The sequence below is a fragment of the Nesoenas mayeri genome, assembly GCF_963082525.1.
Source record: "Nesoenas mayeri genome assembly, chromosome: 20".
NCBI classification, from domain to species: Eukaryota; Metazoa; Chordata; class Aves; order Columbiformes; family Columbidae; genus Nesoenas; species Nesoenas mayeri.
Genome location: NC_137569.1, coordinates 229795 through 253470, shown reverse-complemented (window position 1 = coordinate 253470; position 23676 = coordinate 229795). Strand labels below are relative to the sequence as shown.

Sequence of the window (23676 nt, the reverse complement as noted above, 5' to 3'; positions counted from 1 at the left end):
AGCCAAGTGGTCAGTTGTGAGTAGCTGGGGCATCTGAAGAAGAAGAGAACTGTGGCGGAGCTCTTATTCTGTACTGCTGCATCCATCAGAGGAGGAAAATTATTGCTCACTCTGTATAAACCCTAATGGGGTTTAGTGTAACAGCGTTTTGAATTCCCGAGGTGAGGAACAGCGCGTACAGGGTCTGTAGGGCGCTTGAGGCACCGAGTAGAAGCTTTCACTGAACTAAAATTCGGGGCAGGCCGCTGCGACACGGGCACTGTTCTGTTCACGTGGCGTGGAGTGCCACCACCTGTTCCTTGTCATTCCGCCAGTCTGGTTTTTATTTCCAAATACACAGAATATAGCATTGCCTCTGTTGTTTATTCAGACTGTGTCTCAGCAGAAGAGTAACATCTCTGTTGCTTGTTTGAATATGTTCAAGCAGTAGGTAGGCTCCAGGAAAAAGAGCGAGTTTTGCCTGGGGCTCCAAAGAAGGAATTTGTAATAGAGAAGGGATTGAGAAACCTGTGTTTCCATCCCAGCTCTGGTAGCAGCTGTGGGCTGGCACCACTGGGCTTTCGTTTCTGTAGCAGCAGGATGATGGCAAAGGTGTTTACCCTCCGTGGCAGGAACGGCCTGAGTGCTGCAGGAGACCTTTATCTAGATGCACAAACTACATGAAAGGCCCCTCTATTCCTGTATCCTAATGTGTCTGTATTTTAGGTTTTTCTGTTTACATCTGAGGAAATCCCTTTGTACTTGCAACTTTCCTTGGACAAGTGGACTGGAATGCAAGGACAGAGACATCATTAAAAGCACTGCTAATTAAATATTTGGACTAAGCATCTATTTTGTGTAGCTAGATAAGCTATGCTAATTCTTAGTTATCTAGAGATTCAGTGGCTAATGCTACAGGTAATCAAATGAACTTCTAGCTACATTTTCATTGCTTATGATGCCTTCCTTGAAATGAAGAGTAAAACCTGGCTTCTAGACTAACCATTTTGATGAATAGATTAGAGCAGGTGTCCAGTGTGCCATGTGCCATGTCAAGTGTGCTGAGCTATTCCCACTGAAGCAAATAAAAATATTTACTGCAATACCATAAAAAAAAGCAAAGAAATTGATGTTCATGTAAAGCAACCCTGTTTCACATTGCGTGTTTTGGTTTCTGTGTTTTTTCGTTTTGCAGGTGAAGAGTCTGCGTTTTGCTCATCTGGCTTTCTACAGGAAAAACAACGTGAGCTGAAGTTCTTCTCATTTTTATTTGTACCAAGGCCGTACAACAACTAAAGAGAATAGGATAGAAATGTTAACCAGCACAGGTCTGGTGTTATGTTGGGAAGGGAGATGGGTGTGCATGGACTAGGAGTAGGATTTGTTTGCGTTTTGTTTAAAATGTATTTATTTTAAATGTGGACTATGAAAATGTATCAAGCAAGTGCCTGTAACATTATTTAAGGCATTAGTGCCTTGTAGCATTGGCTGGAGTGGCAGAGGTGTAGCCTTGGAGGGTGGAGCTGCTGGGACACACAGCAGCTCACAGGGGACAGTGCAATGGGGCTCAGTTTGGAGCATGGAAGCCTTCGGTGCTTTGTGCTCCAGAGTTCCTTCTTCCATCTGCGATTAAAGAGGTGCAAGAGGTGGTGGTGTTAAAGTTTCCGAGTGCTGTAGGGATGCAAAGTAGTGCCATGCCTGGCATTGGTAGGGTTCCCTTGCCGCTGCTGCGCCACTTTGAGGAGTGTGTTCCCCTGGCCTTGTGCTGTTGATCTTCCTGTGCTTCTTTTTGCATTGCTTGTGCAAGAGAGCAAGTTGGCTTACAGAAATGAGAGGTGTTTTCTGCCATCACCGTTCTCCGGGACCGTTGTTGGTTGCGCTCACGCGGTGCAGAGGGAGGTGTCTGTCGGCTGGTTCTGCAGCCGTGCTCAGGAGCGCAGCTGCTGCTCCGCGCCAGCCCCCTCCCCTTTGGAAGCTGCTTGGGCCGCTCTGAGGTCCGGGGCGGAGGAGCCCTGGGAGCTGGGTCCTCAGTGAGCCCTGCGCGTCGCTTCTGTTCCGGCGCTCTGCGGGGTCCTGTGCGGGATCTGGGCGTGTGCGTGTGAGGGTGGTTCAGGAAGGACCAGCGTGGAGGTTAACGCAGGCTGTCTGCTGTGTTCCGGCGTCCAGAGCGGGGTTGGGCTCCGTGATACGTGCTATTGTTTTCTTCCGAACAGTGCAGTTTGCGAAGCTGCATCTGCAGTGTCTTACAGTATTCTTTATCATTTGTTAATAGAAAGCATATGTTACAGCCGTTGTGTGAACATATTTCTCATGATGGACTTGTCATTATAAATGGCTAGTAACAGCACAGCAGATGGCAAAAGACAGCATAATTTCTCATGGGAGCACGAAAATGGAAATAGCAATTTTCTTTGGGAATTGTCACCACCTTGTGCTTTGTACCTAAAGCAAGTTCTCTTGTTTTTATTCTGAATTCCACCCTAATTAACAGCGCACAGGTAGGCTGGGGAAGTGCTTTGTCTGCTGCGATGCACTGTACACGGAACTGAAGAGGTTTGGGAGCAGGTGTTGAGGAGTCCCGAGTTCCCTGTTTCAGTGATCCCTTGGACATAAACACTGTGGTTCACTGTAAGGAGGTGCCCCGTGGCCTGGGATAATCCTTTTTCGTGACACAAAGATAATGTTTCTGTGATGCTGGTTCCATCGTGAGCTGAAGTGTTAGAAACCTGCCAGGTTTTCAAAGACGACCTCCAGAAAAAATGAGTGTTCTGGACAGGCTCTTGGAGACAACTCTAAGTAGAAGCAGCGTTAAATTGCAGAGACTTCAGAAGGCAGTTGCATTTGGTGGAAGTTCAGGGTTTATGGGTGTGTGGTGTTACTGTTGGGTTTGTTTTCTGGTGTTTTGGTTTTGTTGTTTTGTTTTATACAAGTATTAAATGACTAAACCTTTAGATCCTTGCCTTCTGGGAAAGCAAGAGTAATTACCTTGCTTTTAAATACAGAGAAACGTAGCCACAGAGGTTAAATAAATTTCTAGTGGCTCTAAGGAATGATCGTGGTAGAATTTGCTGTAGAATTAGCACTCAACCCTAGTGCAGAGAGTAGGGAGTGTTCAGAAAGTGCTTAGGACTAATTTCAGTACTTTTGGGTGGAAATTACAGCCTGGTCGGTCGGGGTCTGGCAGACTGCCTGCAAACATCCATCAGATGAGAGGAGCCACAAGCAGGGTGTGAACTCAGAACGCCAAGAAAACAGTAAATGGAGTAATCTATAGTGTTATGTGATGGGTTTATTTTCTTCTGACATGTTGGAAGAAAGAGAGGAAGATGTGTTCAAACCAAGAGAGCTGTCAGTGCCCTACTTCGATATTCCCGTTTGGTGCAGTCCTTTCCCGTTGGCTCCCCAAGCTGTGTGTGTCCTGGGGGGGGGCTGCCAGTTTTGCTCGCCCTGGTGAGTCAAGTTGAATTTTCAGGCTGCGGCGCTTGAGTGAGCTGAAGTTTTAAAACACAGCCCTTGTCTGTTGGTCTGTTTGCCCACGGGATTTCCCGTGAACGGGTCTTTCTGTCTTGAAACTAGAAATGTGCCTGACGTGCACAGGTGTCTGTAAAAGATGGGCCAGCCGAATATTTATGTGGTCTATGTCTCTTTTCCTTTCAGGTGAATTATACAGAGGCTCTTTAAGAAAACAAAGGTTCCTGGCACAAAGCAGTGTTGAAATACAGGAGGACAATGAGGTGAGATTGTTTCCCAGAACAAGCTGTGCTGATTTCCAAGGCATGTGGAAATACTGTCATGTCATCACAAGCTTTTTAGACATTGCATCATTAACTTAGGTGGAAGTATGACCTAGTTACAAATACAATACATGTTACTGTTATTTTTATTCTGTGTTCATATTTGGTTAGAACGGGAAGGCTCCAGGAGCCATGTGATCCAAAGTGAAGCAGAATTCCTAATCTCTAGTGTATTAGTGAGTTCTTACTGGAGCGTGTGTAACTCTCCAGGCGTAAAGGAGAAAAAAAAGTGGAGTTGAGACATTCAAAATGTTTTTCCAGTCTCAAATTCATAACATCTTGTTCGTTCTGTGGAGCACACTGATTATTGTCTGTGTATGCATGTGTTCACATATTCGTAAATGTATTTGTGAGGTTTATGGATATCAGCAGTGATACGGTTTTTTTACACTTTCAGTACATGTGTGGGTAAGTTAGCCCCGTTTTTCATGTTGGTAAAACGTTGCCAGTCTCAAAAGGCGGGGAGAGCTGCATCATCTGCCGTTACAGGGCGTTTGTTTGACAAAAAACATTTACCTTTCTAGAACCTGTGATGCTTTAAGTTAGCAGATTTTCAGTAAATGCAGCGACCTTGTTCGCAACACCTAGATACAATACATTCGCTTGGGCTGTCTGTGGATGCTGGAATTCTTCCCCAGTCTCAATATATTTTAAATAGCTTTTGATGTACACGAACTGGTTTATAATCTTTGTGGATATGAAACCTACACCTGTGCTGCAAGGGTTTTCTGGCAGAGCACAGCGTGCCCTGCCTGGTTTAGGCAGGATTGGATTAACTGTGGCACGGCGTGCGCACGCACCGCCAGGGAAGGCAAATACCACAAGAACATCCCAGCGGAGACGGGAGAACAAAAATCACTGCGATCTGCTTGCGGACACTGACCGCGGTGTAACAGTGCTGCCCGAAAAACACCTCCCTTCTTATTCCGTTTTTCTCACAGGAAGGAGTTCAACGCCAGAACTGCAAAACTCATGTGCTAATTTTGATCCTGCATGGGGGGAACATCCTGGACACGGGAGGCGGGGACCACAGCAGCAAGCTGGCAGACATCAACACCTTCAGTTCTGTGTTTGAGAAGGTGACCCAGGCCCATTTCCCTGCTGCTTTGGGCCACATCTTAATCAGACTTGTTCCCTGCCCAGCAATCTGCTCAGCAGCTTTCTCTCTTGTTTCCAAGTAAGTTGATTTGCACGTTCTAATGTTTGACGTTGCAGTGTGGTTTTGAATGGCTCTCTGTGACCTGTCTTTTTCATAATGAAATGTTGTGAATCCTTCTTAATCTTTTGCTTACTGCAAGGCTCCACGCTGTTGTAATGATAATCGATTATATTCTGTCAGCTCTGGTACTAGCCCAAGCAGCATTCTGCAGGATAGCTGAGCAGATACAGAATACTCAGTAAGGGAAAGGATTAACATCTTAAAATATTTTTGATGTTATTTGTCCCTGTGGCTCTAGTGAAATTCATTTAGAAATAACAAATAGAAATTTCCAGTGGATATATCCGCTTCAGTAGCTACTCTTTCTCACCCACTTTTTTAGTCTTGAAATTCACTCATTAAATGAGAGAACCTTTTCAGGTAACATTTTTTTTCCTTAGTGATATTTTCTTTGACATAAATATTTTAAATTACATGATAGATAAAGGAGAAAGAAGCACACGCTCTTGGGCCCGCTTCAACTCTTCTGCAGGTCTAAACCAGGAATATCTAGTGGATTCTGTACTAATGGGGAGAAGAGAATCAGGTTTGCTTGATTTCTTCTTTTCTAAGCAAGGAGAAACTCCTGTCAGCTTTGTCTGGGGCTTCCCCTAAGCCATGGTCACTTTTGTACTTTTTGTTGCAGTATAGTGCCCAAGGTTACATTTGAACCTCACCTTGAGCAGAAAACCCTGCAGAGGAGTTGAGGTTGAAGAGCTCTACAACCATATTTTGGCCCATAACGTGCAGGAAAGGTGACGTCCGCTTTCCGGATCGCAGAGTTAGAGAGGAGACATGGGGAATACATGAATGTTCTGAAATACTAGCTGGACTTAAAGCTGTGGCAGGCATATAGGAAGAAGAGTTAGCAGAACTGGAAGAAAGGAAGGAAGGAAGGTAAGAAGGTGTGTCTGACTGTTCACAGCAAGGAGAAAGGGCACTGAAACAACCAGGAAAACAGGTGTGTGTGTATGTCCAAGTCACTGCCCTGTAAAGCAAGAGGACTGATGTTAGAAGAGGAGGTGAAGCATCAAGGAGTGTTTGGGAGGCCATCCTTGCTCATCGACGCCATTGATCCACACAGGGCTCGGTCGTGTCTTTTGGGTATCCCGTAATTGAGTGCCTGCAGGTTTCAGCTGTCTGCAAGAAGAGCTGGTAGAGTGAAAGGACGAGCGTGTGATGGCAGCCCAAATGAGTGGAGCTCCCACTTTCTTTCTCTGTTTTTTGATTTCCTCTTGTTGCAGCACATAGTATTCAACCAGGCTGAGAACAGCAGAGCTGGATGTTTGCACGTCCTGTAGAATCATTGCCAGCACTGACATAAGATTGGTATTGCTTTGGTGTGTTCTTGCGTGGAGCTGCTTGTGATGTACCCGTTTGGGGCTGACAAAAGGAGAGATGATTCTGCTCTTGCGTTTCTGCAGCTTCATGCCAGCAGCTTTCACAGCCAGAACTCCGGGATGCAGCCGTGGAGCATAAACTTGCGTTAAACATTTCATGTAGCAAACTGTGGGGGAGGAAGTGTGTGTTCTTAATTACTGTAACGTTTCATCGAGGGTGAGCCAGATGACTGACTAAGCAGCAGCACAAGATTTCTTGTTTGGTTGGAATGTGTCCTCCATTTCCTGGCCGCGCAGCCGCAGTGCGTGCCGGGGAGCGCACCCGCTCTGCCTCGGCGCAGGTGCTGAGTTGTGCTGTGTCTGTGTGCTGAGCCTGCCCAGGATCGGGGGATTCCCCCGGGACCTTTTGTGTGACTGCACCTGTGTGCTCCTCCCTGCCTACAGGGTGGCTCAGAGGAAAGGGATCTTTCAAGGCAAAATCACTCCATCTAGTAAATGTTTGATTGTTTAATCCGGTCTGTTCCCATCTATTCCCATGACACTCAGTTGCCTGTATTTCTCATTTAAATCAGAAAGACACTGTTTATGCAGCCTGTGTACATTTATAATGTAGGAATGATCTTCTGTGACACTTAGCTCTGTTTCTGCTGCTAAGGACAGATAAGGGTTAAAACTAAGGCACGTTCTTGTTCCAGCGAGGTGACTCTATGAGAACCATCTCTTCCTTTTTCAGGGAGTAAAATATGCCAGAGTGGATCAACTGTTATGCTTTTTATAGCATATGATTTGATGAGCACACACCGATTCACACTTAGACTAGAGCTCCTGAATTACAGTATTAGCCACACCGGAGAAGAGTAATTGCAGATCTGGGGGGAAGGTCGGGGGAGGAGACAGAAGGAAAAAAGGCCAAAACAAAAGTTAAATTTAGGAGGCAAACACTTAAGTAGGAAAACAAACAGGTGAACAATGAAATGAGATTGAAGTGTTTTGTTGTATGAGTTTTGGAGTGCTCAGCCCCTTACATACCTCTTGCACAGAGGTTGGTCCCACAGTGTAGGCTCTTAGTGTTGCATTTTCCTAACTGATTTTTTAAAATACTTTTATAATTCAATTAGAAAGTATATGGAGAAGTCCAGTCATTATGATTTGAGTATTTTCCTTTACTTGTTTTTCTTTTATCCTGAAACCTAAGGAAGTAAATGCATATTCTGGCATTCAGAGACAGAAATAGCAAGTCCCTAGGACTGCCAGCATGGAGCGCAGATAGCCAAATCATAAACCTCAAAAAACGGCTGTGTTATCCGGACAAGTGTTAACATACGGATGATTTCCCCCTCTGCTTTCTCCTCTCACCTCTGCCATGGCCAAGGACTGCTGATCTGGGGAAGTTTTGAGGAGGGACTGGTGTTTTGTCTTGGTCTGCATCTAGCCAGACGCTTTCTGCATTCAGAATAGACCTTTGTTCACTTGTGCCTGCTTTCCTCCTCACCAGCTCCCCGCCGAGGTCGAACAGCCCTCAGCCCCATCCCCACGGAGCAGTGCCGCGGTGCCGGTCCCGGCGGGCGCTGTGCCGGCCCCTCTGGCCGCCAGGCGGGCCGGCCGTGTCTGCCGCCGCGTCTTTGCTGCCTTTGGTCAGGGAGGTGTTTGGTTCTAGCACTGGAGACTCGATTATCTGTCACTTAGTGATTCCTGCTGCTTCCTTGTGATTTCCCTCTCCAGCCGCTGGGGAAGTGGAATTTCCACGTGTGTGCTTTGGAAGGAGCTCCGGCGGTGTCTTGCCGATGCATCAAGATAACAAGGCTTGTGTTCCTCTTGGCTCCAGTGCTGATGTTTTACCTGTTTGTCTCAGCTTCAGCACTAACACTCAGCATGTCCCCTCTGAGAAACAACCACATCTCTTCCATGCACTTTTTCAGTGGTCTGGATCTTTCTTCCCTATGTCTAAGTCTATGATAATAACAGAGGTCTCTGTGGCTGCAACCTTTACAATAAAATAAATGGAAATTAAGAAACCTAAGGCCTCATGTCTGAGCCAGTCAGCAGTGATTAATGGTCTAGACAAAAATTGCTCAGTTTCAGTTTGATCTATATTCCTTTAGTCACAAAAAAATGAAAAGAATTGTCAGCTATTTATTCAGCCACTGACTCTGGTTTTTGTAGTTCTCTTGTGAATATTGTTTGCATTTTACTTCTATTATAGAAACATACACAAGGTTTTTTTTGTCCATTTCAAACATTCACTTAACTTTTTTTCCTTCTGTGTTCCTCCCTTTCCCTTTCTGAGGTGTTATCTACCAATTGTTATAGTAAATGAGGCCTTTTAATGTAGGTTTTTAAGGTTCATTTTTCATTTTTAGAGGTAGTATTTGTAACTGTATGTCTGCTGTGCATTTGGATGATCTGATCAGCTGGCAAAATGAAGCTGTGTTAGTTACTGAATTGACACAGCTTTGCAGAGCAGCCGAGCTCCAGGGCATGGAAACTGTTACACCACTTTGGATGGAAAACACACCATCATTGGAGGCTTCAACGAGAGGCAAGTGTGGAGATGTCCAGTGGGGCTCAGGACTTGACACAGACCAGCTTCCATACCTGGGCATGGCAAGTCTTCTGTTCTTCTTCCATTACCCTCGTAATAGACTCAAGCATGCAGGTTTTAGAAAAGACATAGATTCATTCTGTTTCAGGCAGCTTGCTTTTTAATATTGGGATAGCCCACCAACTTCCTGAAGAACATGAATACAAAACAGTGTTGGAGTCGCCCGCTTGCAGTTTTGGATGAACTTTGGATGAGCTGAGTTACCCGAAGTAGCTCTGGCGCTGAGCTCCGCGGGGCAGCCGCTCAGCCGCAGCAGCGCCGGGCGCGCGGTTGGGCTCCCGGGGAGCTGTTTCCCCACTCGTCAGTAAAAATCAGTCAAGACACGATTGACAGATTTGCTGAGAAACGTACAAGGTGCACATCCAAGCAAAAATAAAGTTGGCATCCTATCAAATTTAAGCTTGTGTTTTCAGTCTAGTCACCTCCTTTTGGTGAAATGTTAGTAGGGAGACATTTAAGTATGATTTCGGAATGTGTACAGCATTGTTCAATCTTGTTGAAAGGATGGGACACTGGGAAAAATGTTTATATACGCGTACGTGTGTCACACTTGTGTTCTAGGAAACAATATTCCATTATGATGGTTGGATCCCATTATTTGATGTAGTAAGTTGTTATGTGGGGAAAAAAAAGCGGCAAAATGGAATAATCTCTCTGTTGTTCTAGATTGTCTACTTGTATGTGGAAAAATTGCACCAAGTATGTTTAACTACAGAAGTGCCTTCTAGCATGATCCCTTTCGCATAAAGCAGTAACTCCTTCATTTTTTTAAGCAGTTGAATTCTGTGAGAAAATGATCCTTCCTCTGTTCTGTCATTGTGAACTGCAATAGCCCAACCCATTTCTGTTAGTAAGTCACTGTTCATTCTCTAATGCTGTGTGCTGCCTCTTGCATTTTTCCTGATGATAGCATGTCCTTCTCCAGCCTCAATCCCTACAGCTATGATGAGAGCTGTCTCAGCAGCAGTGAAGACCACATCCCACTGGCTGCCTTGCCCTTGCTGGCTGTTTCATCCCCTCAGTACCAGGAGGCAGTTGCCATGGTGATCAGTAGAGCCAATCAAGTTTACAATGAATTTCTCAAATCTACAGATGGGGCTGGTTTTAATGGACAGGTAGGACTGTTTTCTCTTACATCAAAGTAAAATTTATTTGGAGCAAGGCTGTTTCTTCTTAAGCCATTGTGTTCAGCGTATTGAGTTGTGGAACAATGCTGTGAATACGATGAATGAGTGTTAGTGTGGCAAAATGCCTTCGCAGTGCCCACCGTGAGAAAGACACTTCTGGAAGCCTGTGCAGTATCTAACCTGGACCTACTCGGGTGGTAGAAGGTACCGTGCCTTCTCCCACAAGCATTTGGACCCCCAAGCTCTTACTTACTGTGAATTCTGCTGATGTATAAGAGCCTTAGTTGTGTGGTGTGTTAAGCAGCGAACAAGCATGCCAGCCCACGACAGATGATAACCTGTGTTACTGAGTTCTCACACACCTGCTATAGCTGATAGAAAAGCTGGGGTCTTTCTCACTAAGAGCAAAAGGAATCCAGCATTTAACTATTGCTGTTTTCTTTTGTGTCCATCACAGTAGATATAAAACAATTGACGGTAAAGAAACTTAAAAGACAAACAGTCGGCGGCCAGCAGCGCTGCCGCCTTCCCGTGTCACCGGGGAAGGCGGGTGGTTTTTCTGGAGTGGCTCACCTGCAGATTTCTTCTGGCTGACATGTCACAGTTACTGTTCCTGCTTCTCCATCTTTAGGCTACAAACCCCGCTACTTTCCTGCTTCACCTAGAATAAATATGGTACTTCTGCCCTGTGTGAGTTACTGAAATTATTCTGTGATGAGGCCCTCTATGTAGCCGGAAACGTGCACTTCCTTAAAGTACAGTGACCTCCAGGCTTCAGAAGAAGAAAAAAGACATTTAATGTAGAATATAGGATTACCTTCATGTATTTTTATATTTTATTTTATTTTTTAAAATGTTTTTATCCCAAGACGTGCTCTTTTAAGAGAGTGTGGTATGTGGGGATGCACTGAGAGGTTTGAGGTTTTTCCCTATCTGCATCTTGAAGCACTTGCTTTTCCTTACACACTTTACAATGAAGAAAGCATGTACAACATCCTGTTACCCAAAACTTGTAGTTTAGTGTTGTAGGTAAGCTGAATTAAGGCTAGAAGCAAGTGAAGTTTTCCAAGGAGAGGTAGTGTGTTCTGTTAAACTCATTGGAGCTGGGAACAAAGGACTGGATGTTTGCTTCAGTTTGAGGACTGGAGAGAAACGGTTGCCACAGCCTGTGAGCCGTGGGGTTGTTACCCGGGGAAAGGTAACGCAGCCGCTGCCCGTCCTGGCACAGGCGGCGGGCAGGGCAGTCACCTCCGCTGCGGCGGAGCGCGGTTCCGTGGAGCTGGCTGCGGAGGTGGAGCCCAGCCTGGTCACTCCAGCTACTGAGTTACCAATGTTAGTACTGTATGTATCTTAATTCACAGATCTACACTTTGAACGTAGTTTGTGTGTTTACATTAAACGTGAAGCAAGAATGAATCGCTCTGCTTAATACCTCGTTTAAAAGTTCTGTTCCCTTGTCCTGCCAGGGGAGTCCCAGCCTGTGTTTGATCTGGCCTGATGCTCTTCCCTGTATGACTCTGAAGGAAAAGTTAACTGGGTTAAAGTCTTTGTGAGACCAGTTGTCTGGTGATCTGAGCGTTTCGAGCTGGAATCCGGCTGCCAGCAGCTGGAAGAGTTTTAACCCATTTGGCAGAGCTCCCAGCTGGTCAAAATAGTCCCTGAGACAAATATCCCTGGCATTGGGCATATGTCTGGAGATAAAAGGAAGTGGGAGAATGTGGCTCCACATTTTCAGCTGCAATAGGACCTAAGGTGTGAAAACCAGACACACGGGTGTAAAGTGAGACAGCAGCTCCTCTGCAGTGCTGTGGTGCTTTTTTAAAGAACAAAACCCACGCTACATCTCCCCCCAAAAATCCTTTTTGTTTCCTCAGGTGTATCTCATTGGCGACTGCATTGGAGGAATTTTGGGCTTTGATGCCATCTGCTATAATTCTAATACGGCTGATGAGAGTCGGAACAGTAGCAGGAGAGGAAGCATCAGCAGCATCCAGGTGAAGAGAAAAACTCCACAGAGCTGAAACCCTATAGATTAATTTCCTGGAGGAAATCGTCTCCATATAAACCACAGAAAATTTAAGTATTTGGTAAATTGCCATGATATCATGGGATTTTGCTCATGTATCAAAAAATTGCTGTCTGAAATGAAGTTTGCAGCTTCAGTTTTACGATATATAGCAATCACTAGGGAAGGCTTTATCTGTAAAACTTGAAAGCAGGATTACTGAGTGCCCTTTATTTTATCCCTGTCTGTCGTGCAAATGTGTCCTTTCTCAGTCTCTGGTAGACTCTTGTTTTTGCCAAAATCTTTTCTCTTTATAATTTATTTGTTCACATAGGGTCTGGAATTCCTTATGCTACTGCCTGGAGGTCGTCTAGCATTAAAATGTGTTCGTTAATAAGTGTTAGTGGCTGGTGAAAGAATGCCTCCTGCCTGATGAGGAATGTGAGTCGCCCGCGGATCTGTGGATGTGACAGTTTGAGTGCTATGTTTGCAGAGGAGGAGGATTAATTCTAATTGTGATCCAGGAAAGATTTTATGAAAGTAAAAGCACAATTTTTTAAAGTAATGCTGGCATGTAAGCTTCATTATTGTGTTCAACACTTAAAGAAAATGGAAGTTCAACTAATCTTAAGTACTTCAGACTCAGATGGATATGGAGAGGAGGTGTGATGTGTTAGAGCTAACACTGAATGAGGTGCCCACGCTCCGTTCTTCGATGGTTTTGTGACCCTGGCCACATTGTTTATCTCTTGACTCTTGCCTAACTCCTGAAAACGGGCTCAGCGATACCGGCCTGCTTGGCTCAGCTGGGAGCCGTGTGATGGGGGCGCTGCCGAGACCCCCCGGAGCGTTGAAGGAGGAGTTGCTCGCATTCAGGACACGGCTCTGTGTGCTCAGCAGCCGGCCTTTGGCGGTACCAGCGCTGAGGACAGTGCATTGCAAGCAAAGTCAATGGAGAAATGGTCCTCCTGCATCCCAGTCCTGCTCTGGGGTTGATTGTGCCAGGGCTGATGACGAATCTGAGAGCGGGGATCAGGCTTTGGGCAGTATAGGTTCTTATAGTTCCAACTTTCCTGTATTCCTCTCTTTCCTGAAACCACAGAGTTTCCCTTTTCATTCTTGTTTGCATTTTTTCCCTTTTCTTCTCCTGTTTTCATCTCTACAACTCGTGTTCAGTGTTCTTTTCCTTCCTTGTCTTTCTGTCCGTTGTTCTCAGCTTGCTCCTGTGAAGCACATACAGGAGGACTATATATTTTTTAAGAAACCTTTTTGTTTGTTTGTTGTTGTTTTGTTTGCTTTGTTTTACGTCCACCTGCGGTGTCTGCAGTAGAAATGGATCTCACTGGAAGAGTTTGAGATGCAGAAATGTAGAATTTGTTATTTTACCATTTCACAAATGTCAGGGGCATTTGTGAAATGAAACTAGTTGGAAATAAGGATGAGACTGAGGTACTCTCAACCATTGCATTTTATATTCTATTTATAAACTGTGAAAGTAGAGTAAATTTGGTTTATATAGTTCCCTTCTCTTTATTTCAAAGTAGTCTATAATAAGCCAGATTGGTGATGCAGTGACTGTTACATTCTCCGAATAGTTCACAGATTTAGGAGATTTACAGACAATTGGATTACACGGTTGTTAGAAAGAACCAGATTTTGTGTGCCTCGTGCACCCACATCTCGCGCATGAATGGGGGGTTTCAGGCTAATGGCTTTTGTTTTGAGAAGCAGCATTTGTATTGGCTACTGAAATGGGTGCAGGAATAAAAGTCTGAGGATAATAGGAATATGCCAGGGAGGATGCTGGTGCGAGCTGCAGACCTGCTGGGGGAAACGAACAATAAATAAATATATTTCCTATTTTAAGGGGTACCTTAAAGACATGGTACCACCGGTCTCCTCTTGAATCCTGCAGAAGTTCACATTCTTAAAAAAATCAGGTCCCACATCCATGGAACATGATGAGCAAGACCATTAATGTTGTAATGGGCATTTTGTGCACGCAGGTAAGACCCTTTCTGATTAGCTTATGATATTTATAGATCTCTAAGGATGAGGAAGTCATGAGGGATAAAGCTGTTGTGTGACACTTCCCTCTCCTACTATTCCTGATTCTCCTTCCAGCTTTTAGGCTATACATCTTAGAGGGAAATTTAGTTTTCATGTCTTTCCTTATCTTGCAGAGAAAAAGCCTAACCCATTCCACCCTTTCTTGGATAAAGTGAAGCCAAACGCATACCATTTCGTATAAGCTCTGTCATATTTTGGTCACTGTCCAAATCTTCCTTTTGCTCTGTTCATTCTCTGAAGGATAATCCCCTCCTAGCAGAGGACCCCGGTCTGGGTGGCAGCAAACGCCTGAGCAAGAGCAACGTTGACATCTCGGGAATCACGGCGGATGAGAAGCCAAGGCAGCCATTGTCTAGGAAACAGAGCGACTCCTCCACCTATGACTGCGATACTATAGCCCAGCATCATGCTTTCCTGTCTAGGTAACTCGTGCTTGATGACTGACTAAAAGAAATAGACTTGCCATTGAATGGAGCCTATCAGCTCGTTACCTTATTGATGTATGTGGCATATAAAGTAAATGAAAGTGTTAAAATCACTTAAAAGATTAAAAGCTGTGTATAAACATCGTTAATTTTAACCTGTAATAAGTAGTTGAAAAGCAGTGAAGTTCTAGTTCATAGCTTGGGGAACAGATTAGAACAATGCTTTTTGTGTACCTATGTAACATGCTTTGTCTGTAACTTTTTAATACTGTTGTTCTTATACAACTTGAGTAGATCAGAATTTGTAGCAGAAGTTTCAGAATAAACTTAGATACCTCTGTACTACTAAAAGGGAGGTGAGTTAAACTTCAGTCTCGCTTACCAGTGGGTATTCTGTAGACTAACTGTAGAGAACTCTTACATATTGGAGGCAGTAAATTTACTGAATAGCTGCACTGAAAATAATAAGTGGCTGCTATACTGCAATGTCTGTCCGCAGTCGAAGGCGTATTGCTTGGATCTGGGTGCAGATGCTAGAGCTTTCTAAGAAGTCTGCTTTGGTAACTTTTTTTTTCTCTGGATGCCCTCTTCGTTACTGTTGAATCAGTGCATTTTCTTTCATCAGCATCCACTCAAGTGTGTTGAAAGATGGTGCAGAATTTCCTCCTGTGAATTCCAGTCTCTCAGAAGTAAACCTGGGCCGATTTGAATTTGAGGTGTCTGATTTCTTCCTCTTTGGATCGCCGCTCGGTTTGGTGCTGGCCATGAGGAGTACCGTTCTGCCTGGCCTGGATGGTAAGCTCTTTCCGGGGCTAGAGTACAGGCTGCTTGATTACCTTAATGACCAGCCTCATTTCTATACATTAACTTCCATAAGGTGACTTCAGAAACGGCAGTGCTTTGTGTCATCTACCTGCTCCTGTTGTCACCTAGGTTTAAGTCATCTGGATGTAACAGGCCCATCAAACCACTTTGCTCATAAGTATTTGAAGTGCCGAACATGATAACTGTAATGTTCAGTAATACAATTACAAGATTTTAAAGCTTCTTTTTCCATCCAGTCTATTTCTCTGGCTGGCCTTCATGTCTGCTACGTGCCTGCATCTCAGCTTATGATGTCTCTGTAAACTAACTTACAGTGAAGTGTTTTTTATGTATGAAATAGCAAACAACTTGGTTAAGTTTCTTGTGGCCAGGTGTGTGCTAGTCTGGAGTTTGCAGAAGACCATATTAACCCTGTTTCTGTGTAGACTGTTTGAAAGTTCTAAAAGAGCAATCCTGAACTCTCCGTCTCATTCTCATTCAAGTGTGCCAGGTCCGCCCAGCCTGCAGCCAAGTGTACAGTTTCTTTCACTCTGCTGACCCCTCTGCCTGCAGACTGGAACCGTTGCTGGAGAAGAGGTTCCATCTCCTGCCTCCATTCAGCGTCCCGCGGTACCAGAGATACCCGCTGGGGGACGGCAGATCTCACCACCTCGGTACAGTGCCTGTTTTCATTGCCCTCCTCACCTGTTGTTCTTCTAAGCATTCTCTCATTACACAGCTCCAGAGGTTTTGAAATACCAGTGTGCCAGGATGTTAAAAACCATCTGGGATAGAATGGCACAGACGTATTTAGGAAGTGTGGAACCAAAGAAGATTACCAAGGAAAAACTGTTCTTGTGTATGAGCTTTGTGAAACACGTTATTCGTCCCACTGTGGCTTTCTAAATGTGGTTTGTTTGTTTCTGTAACTTGCAGGTGATGCTATCCACAACCACAGTGCTCTGTTCCTTGAGAACAGCTCTTCGAACATACCTTTCTCTCAGGAGAGTCCTGGGTCTCCAAATGCATCTGATCAACCACAAGGAAAAACCAGAAAGCTGAGCTTGGCCAGCACGAACAGTGAAAACTCAGGGTCAGCAGAAAGCTTGCCATCAGCATACCTCACCAGCAGTGAGTGGAGTCATGCGCTGTCTGCCCGCCGCATCCTTTCTGTGCAGAAGTTTATTATGAAAAGGAAAATTACCTGCTTGGAAATTTGGGGGGAATGAGAACAGCCTAAGTTTCTGCTATTTTAAGTAACACAATTTAGCTTCCTCTTCTGTTAGTAATTAAGTAGATAAAGTAATACAAGTGAAGTCACAGTTTTATTTTAAGTTGTGACTCATAGTCATTAAGGGTTTCATACTAACAGGGGTTTAGAAACATGTTCCAGCATTAAGAAATATAGATAAGATTTGTTGCCCATCATTAAAAGTGCTTTAAGTTACTGTAGTGTCCTGTTATGGACTGTAGTAATGTATCAATATTCTGTTCACTATTTGAGAAGCATTTGCAATTCTTACTCTATAACTTGATCACAAGAGTAGTAGTCTTTCATGGTACGTTTCTTATGGATCAGAAAGCGATGGGAATCATGGTGAGGTGACTTCTGCTTCCCAAAAGTTGGACTCAATAGAACTGTTTAGACTGCAGACATTTAAGTAATGACGCAGTCAGTGAAAACAGTACTTTTGTGTTTGATAGATACCTTTAACAGACTCTAAATGTCAAGATTCAAAAAGCAGAAGTCTTAGTTCAATTATCTACCTTATACATAAAGGCAGCAAGAGATTTATTGAGAACATATCTTACAGAAATGTGATGCTATTTTGTTTGGGGTTTTTCTGTAGTTACTGCAAAGTGGTGGGGAACAAAACGGATAGATTATGCCTTGTATTGTCCAGATGTGCTGACAGCCTTTCCAACTGTGGCCCTGCCACATCTCTTCCATGCCAGCTACTGGGAATCGACAGACGTTGTGGCCTTCATTTTAAGACAGGTCATTTATCTCTTCAGTTTCTTTACTCTGCAATGAATAACCTTGTGATTGCTAATTGCATCTTCCGAGGGTATCGGTCTTTTAATCTTCAGTTCAGTTAGATGGCTAACCGTCTTAAGCTCCTTTACTGACTTTACAGACTGTGAGCAGACAATGTGACTGTCACTTGATACCACCCTAATATTTTCACCATCTTCTCTGGAAGAATGTTCAAGCTCTGTTGTGAATAGAAAAGCCATTCAATAAGTATTTGAGACTGAGTGTTGGCCAACAGAGTCTGTACAATTAACATGGATGTATAGCCTGTACCTTTTTACTGTCATTGTGCTTTTGGCTCTGCAGTGTCACTCAGCTGGCGCAGCAGTGTACTTGACCTTTCTTTGCCAAGTACCAGGACTACCCAGGACACACACTGTTTATTAAAATATTAATATAATTTCAGGTGATGAGGTATGAAAATGTGAATTTCAAGGAAAGTGACAACCTGGATCCAGCAACACTAAGTCCATCCAATCCACGAGAAAAATGGCTGCGCAAAAGGACACATGTCAAATTGAGAGTAAGTATAAATCTGAATATATATGGCAGCTCTAGAACTTGGGTTTGGCAGCAATTTAAATGGAGTTTGATCTCCCAAAGCGTGTGTTTACATGACTGAATATTACTGAAGAGCTGAAAACTGCTAAACTAATCCAGAGGCAAACAAATTAACAGTTAGGGAATAGGATCTATTTATTCTTGCTTTATCTCCACATGTTGGGAGAAAGTATATTTCTTACTTTAAATAACAGAGGAGCTTTGGGTTTCAGTTAAGCAAAGAGGTTCTTCTGTTCTCTTGTATGCTAGATGAATCTGTATCTCATGAAAAAAATATTATCTTCTTCAGATGCCACTTCAGTTAGAAATGCCAATTAAGATGCATCTGTCTTGCATATAATCGTTTGAATTTGTGGCACCACTTGCAGATAATTGGCATTCCCTTTTATGTTCTCTCTTGCGTGGTCATCTCGAGCGCTCTCCCTGGCATCCTGGCTCCCGCTGGAGCAAGAGCGCGGTGTTGTTGGGTGTGCTGAGGTGTGCTGTGACGTTCCTCAGGCGCGCGGTCCAGGACTGTGTTCCTGCGCCACCGTTCGTAGAAACGGAGACAGTAGCCTCATTACAGAAGCAAACGCCACCCTTCCCGCTGTCTGCTCTTGTTTCAGAATGTGACTGCGAATCACCGAGCTAATGACGTCATTGCAGCAGAAGATGGTCCTCAGGTACTGGTTGGGCGCTTTATGTATGGACCTCTGGACATGGTGGCTTTAACAGGTGAAAAGGTGAAGTCCGAGTAATCAATTTCCCTGTTTTTCTAAAGCAGCTTTTACTAGAAACAGTCATGGAATGTAGCACACGTTTCCCAGCTCTCATCCATCTTTACACGATGCTGGCCATCTCCTCTGGTTAACGACAAGTGTGGTGTGCCCTGATTTCTGAACCTGCCAGCCTGCTGGAGACAATTAACTTTATGAGCAAGGAGGAAAAAGAATTTTATAGTGGTTGGCAAATCACTAAAACAAAAATGTATAACCTCCTACCCAAGTAAGACAACGAGTTAAGGTAACAGGGATTCTAGAGGCTAGGTGGCTGCTGTTTCTCTTGGACATGGAAGAGTAAATATTAGTTTTAGAATTTAAGTAGTAATGTGACATGGATGGGAACTGTCACTCCTAAGGGTGCCTGTAGTAGCCGGGCACTTGCATGTTGTCCCTCCAAGAATCTTGTCTAACTTTACATAAAAGGCTATTTTTCATAATCTCTTGATGTAAAGAGGGAGAAGTGAGACAGAACAGTTAAATGACCACAGTGGGCAGAATGCTGTTCTAGTAGCTTTCACATTGATATTGAAAAAAGAATACACTGATATTCTAATGAAGGGTTCCTGCCAGATTTCTGAGCTCTGTACCCTTGTTTGACACTGGCAGTGCTAAGCTGAGTGCTTTAAACGATGAAGGCAATAAACTCTTGTATTGTGTGTTAGGAAGCATTTTCTAATTGAGAGGACCCTCTGTGAAGTTTTTACTGAATTTTGAAGTTCCTTCAAACCGCCTTGTAAGCTTTTAGTAGAAGCCATAGTTGGAGATACTAATGTGATGTAGGTTGGGCAGGCCTCGTAAATAGGGGCTGTGTTGCCTGCTGTCGCACCAGATGGCCATTTTGTTGTTTTTGCAGGTTGATATCTTCATAATGACTGAGCCATCTTCGGGTAGGTGGGTGTACTTTGACACAGAGATATCCAACAGCAGTGGACGGATATCCTACAACATACCCACACAGAAGAGACTGAGAGTTGGTGTGTATCCCATCAAAATGGTGGTCAGGTAATAGCTCCAAGCTGGACCTACAGCTGTGGTGGGTTGTTGTGTTCAGGAAGAGAGCGAGATGCGTAAGACTGAAGAAGGCGTGGAGGGAGATTTTGGTCAGTTACCTCTTCTTGGTCTTGTCACTGTGGTGTCAGCTTCGATTTGAAGCAGTGATAATGTTTACTGGCCAGTTTGGAGGTGCCCAGGCCAATGGGTTTATCCCTACTGCAGCACAAATCCTCAGTGCAATTCTGTTTAGGAGCACTTGGTCTTGCAAAATATGGAGACTGGATGACTGTAATTGGTCTTCTTGTGGGAAGATGCATGGCTGGGGATATTTTGTGGCATGTTCATTGGAGAAAAGACTGCTGGAGGGTATAGCTTTGTATTTGTCAGACTGATAAGAAGCTTTTAATATTGAAATTAGCAGCAGAGGAGGTACTGCCCTGCTCCCAGCCTCCTGTTTCACTGTTGATGTCAGGGTGATCAAGAAAGTTGCCTTAATTTTGTACTCAGGACCGTGCTTGTTTTAAATTGGGAAAAACAACAACACCAAAACCATCACCTGAAAATACCAATTCACTGAAGCAAAATCGGGCTGCTCTCCTAGCACCCCAGCATTTCTTAAAAAAATCTCTATGCTCAGTAAAACATGAACAATGAAGATGTGTGAAATAAAACTTGTTGGCCTAGGTAGGTGCAGGCCTGATGTAGCTGTGCTTTAAAAAAAGTCTTAAGTTTAATAAAAGCCCCGTCTGATTTCATACAGAGTTTTAGTTTAATATTGCACTTAAAATTAAAATGCCTAGCCCCTTAGGAAGTAGCTTTATAGCTTCCTTTGAACCCCTACTTCAGAGGCTGATCAGTGAGATGAATTTAGCTCAAACAGTATGTGTTGTTACCGACCAGTTAACCAAGTCCAAAGTCAATTTACAATCTAATGTAGTGCTAATTGAGGAGGAAGAAACGTTTTACATCAGTGTAATAGAAGAGACAATTCAAGAAAAGAGAGTTACTTAAAAATGAAATCAGGTGTTTTCAGAAGTCAAGCTTCCATGGACTTTCAGACTGCAGGGATTAAAGAGATTCTCTTGTCTTTCCTGAATAAGCTGTTCATATGTACAGCAAGAATCTTCATCACCAGATAGGAATTTCTAGGTCATACAATAATCATCTTTCGAAAGGAAAGAAGATGTGGTCTTCAGATTATGTTTTTTAGGGAGCATGGGGTCATGGAGTGGTGAGAGCTTTGGATCACTTTGTGCTTTATCAGTGTCTTAAAGTCCAGACCTCTTGGTGAAAATGCATCATGAGGATAAGATTGCATTTTGCATGCCTTTCCATGAGCAAGGCCACCTGTGATTGCATTTCTCTGTTGGTTTATGTTCGTTTTGGGGTGGGCTGGGTTTTTGTTTTGTTTTGTTTTGAAGAAAGCTTTTCTGGATTGGCATTCCCACTGTAATTTGCAAGGATGGAGGGGTGGGCGGTGCTTGTATTACCAACGGTTTATGTAATGGAGAAAAGCTAATTTGTGTAAGTACGTGCCAATAAAAGCTGCATGTCAGTTCTTCCCTTGTAATTTCTAATGATTTTCCAGTAGCTGTAGACTGCTGGGGAAGAACAAACAAACCAACCCAACAAAACAGAAGAGCCACACAAAACCAAAACTCAAACCAAACAACAACGAACTAGCTAATTTATGTGTGTAGGTACGTGTGTTTGTGCACATATGTAGACGTATATATACAGATATAGACAACTTGTTTGAGTAGTAGTTGGAGTACTTCAGGTTGTTTTGAGGTTCTTCTCGTAATTCTTTTAGGCATTTATACACATGTGATTTCTTATTAAAGTCAGATTCCAAGTTTTTATTTGGAACACTGTTTCCTAAAAGCAAGTTTTACTTGCTCCATGTAGGACTGAAATCAGAAGCCCTATGTGACAGTGACTTTTTTGAAGATGTAGATCCAGACAGATGTAATTTTGGGTCTTAACTGGAATGCACAGAAAATATGTTCTGACATTTTGCTTTTTAAATGTGTTTATTGCTTTGACTCTCCAGAGGGGACCAGAGCAGTGCTGCAAGTTACCTGACTGTGCTTCCCCGAGGAATGGAGTGTGTTGTCTTCAGCATTGATGGTTCATTTGCAGCAAGCGTTTCAATTATGGGCAGTGACCCCAAAGTCCGAGCTGGGGCTGTTGATGTGGTCAGGTAAGTGAAATTTGTGCACTTTTTATATCTCTGCCTTTCCTGTTTGAACACTATAGGAAGGAAGAGGGCTGAATAGTTTGGGGTTTTTTTACTAAATAAACAATTATTTAAAGGCCAGGATTCTTTACAGATATATTTCTATATTTACTTGGACATAGGCCTGCCTGATTTTCAGGGGAATCTTAGAATACTGTGGTTTACTTTGAAATATGTAGTTTAAGTTCCCTAAAGATGAAAGGTTGCTTCTTGGGAATATGGGCTTGAAGCGTGTGCAGTGAATTAATAATGATTCCATGTGTTACTGTTATTAGCAAAAATTCTATTTTGTGTTTCATTAACTTCAAATAAAGACATACTTCTATTTCAGAAATACCAAGTGCCATGAATGCAAGAGCATCTTTTGGAGGAGGAATTAAAAGGCCTTTAAATCCACTCTTGCAAATCCATTAATGTCGCACCAAACGGGGAAATACAGCTCTCATTTTGGAACTTGCACGGGAATGGAGGGATGTCAGTTTTCAAGGGTTTCCACTCCTTAGAGCTAAAATGGCAGGGAATCTCGTTAAAGGTTTCAAATGTAGCAGGACTTGATGTGTAGCAAGGTCTATTGTAAATACATTTTTACGTACTGTGTAAGAATCTCTCTTGCTTCCCTCTATCTTCCTCAGGATGTGACATTATTACTTGATTTCTCAATAGGAGCAGAGACCTAGGCATGCTGCTCTCCACTTGTTGGCGGATAACGTCTGACTTCTAACTGGGTCTGTGCTGAGCGAAGAAACGTTGACCTGACCTGTGAGTGTTGTTTCTCTTTCTGCGCCTACATAATTTACCCACTGTTTCTGACAGGCATTGGCAGGACCTGGGATATCTGATTATCTATATTACTGGCCGTCCAGATATGCAAAAACAGCGTGTGGTTTCATGGTTGTCTCAACACAACTTCCCACAAGGGATGATCTTCTTCTCAGATGGACTTGTTCATGATCCACTGCGACAAAAGACCATTTTTCTCCGGAATCTCATGCAAGAGGTACTAGAAACCTGTTTATAGCCTTGAAACATTTTTCCAGAGAATGTCATTCAGTGAAGTTAGAGACCTCCCTGCCTTTTGAACAGTGAATCTCACTGGCCATCACAAAGTCTTTTTGCCATTCCTCATTTCTTTCCTCACTTTTTAAAGAGCAAGGAAGGCTGATAAAACATCCGAAGGGGCCTGACAAATAAGTAAATGAACTGCATGTTCTTTCCAGCATGCATATCTGTAGTTCTTGCTGGCATGCAGGTAGACAGATTTAGCTTTCTGTGGTTTACAGAATGAGGTTGTTAACAATGAACTCATCTGCTGCTTCATTGCAAAACAAGTGCCATCCTTGTAGTGCATGGTGTTCAATAGAGCGTTCACTTTGGAAGTAATATTTGTTTCAGTGCCACATCAAAATCTGTGCCGCATATGGTTCCATGAAGGACATTTCTGTGTACAATGTCTTGGCTCTGTCGCCATCCCAGATCTACATAGTTGGACGATCAACAAAGAAGTACCAGGCACAGTGCCAGGTAAGTAACTCTTGCCACTCAATCGGGAGGCCCTGGGGGAGCAAGGAGATGCGTGCACGTGGATGCGTGCGTGCGCTCATACACAGGCACACGCGCGAGCAGAGACGATGTTTCAGAGAAAGAAGGGCAGTTTTGGTTTCAGATGAGCCATTTTCTGGCAGGGTGAATAGTAAAGAGAATGGAGTGATCATAGGTTGTGTCTGCAAGTGCATGTATTGCATA

At 43.6% G+C, this 23676-nt stretch overlaps 1 protein-coding gene across 1 annotated transcript in view; it reads left to right on the top strand.

The window, feature by feature from the left end:
- PITPNM3 (PITPNM family member 3) overlaps nt 1-23676 on the top strand; it is a gene marked incomplete at its 3' end in the record, with an annotated part of 42218 nt that overhangs the window by 18078 nt on the left and 464 nt on the right. Inside the window, exons 4-19 of the mRNA XM_080356911.1 lie at nt 1175-1222; nt 3637-3713; nt 4715-4950; nt 9839-10028; nt 11915-12034; nt 14356-14537; nt 15166-15335; nt 15848-16018; nt 16281-16475; nt 17195-17343; nt 17786-17902; nt 18546-18662; nt 19555-19703; nt 21748-21897; nt 22747-22930; nt 23326-23454. Coding sequence (XP_080213037.1) covers nt 1175-1222; nt 3637-3713; nt 4715-4950; nt 9839-10028; nt 11915-12034; nt 14356-14537; nt 15166-15335; nt 15848-16018; nt 16281-16475; nt 17195-17343; nt 17786-17902; nt 18546-18662; nt 19555-19703; nt 21748-21897; nt 22747-22930; nt 23326-23454 — 2384 coding nt within the window. The remainder of the gene's footprint in view (nt 1-1174; nt 1223-3636; nt 3714-4714; nt 4951-9838; nt 10029-11914; nt 12035-14355; nt 14538-15165; nt 15336-15847; nt 16019-16280; nt 16476-17194; nt 17344-17785; nt 17903-18545; nt 18663-19554; nt 19704-21747; nt 21898-22746; nt 22931-23325; nt 23455-23676) is intronic.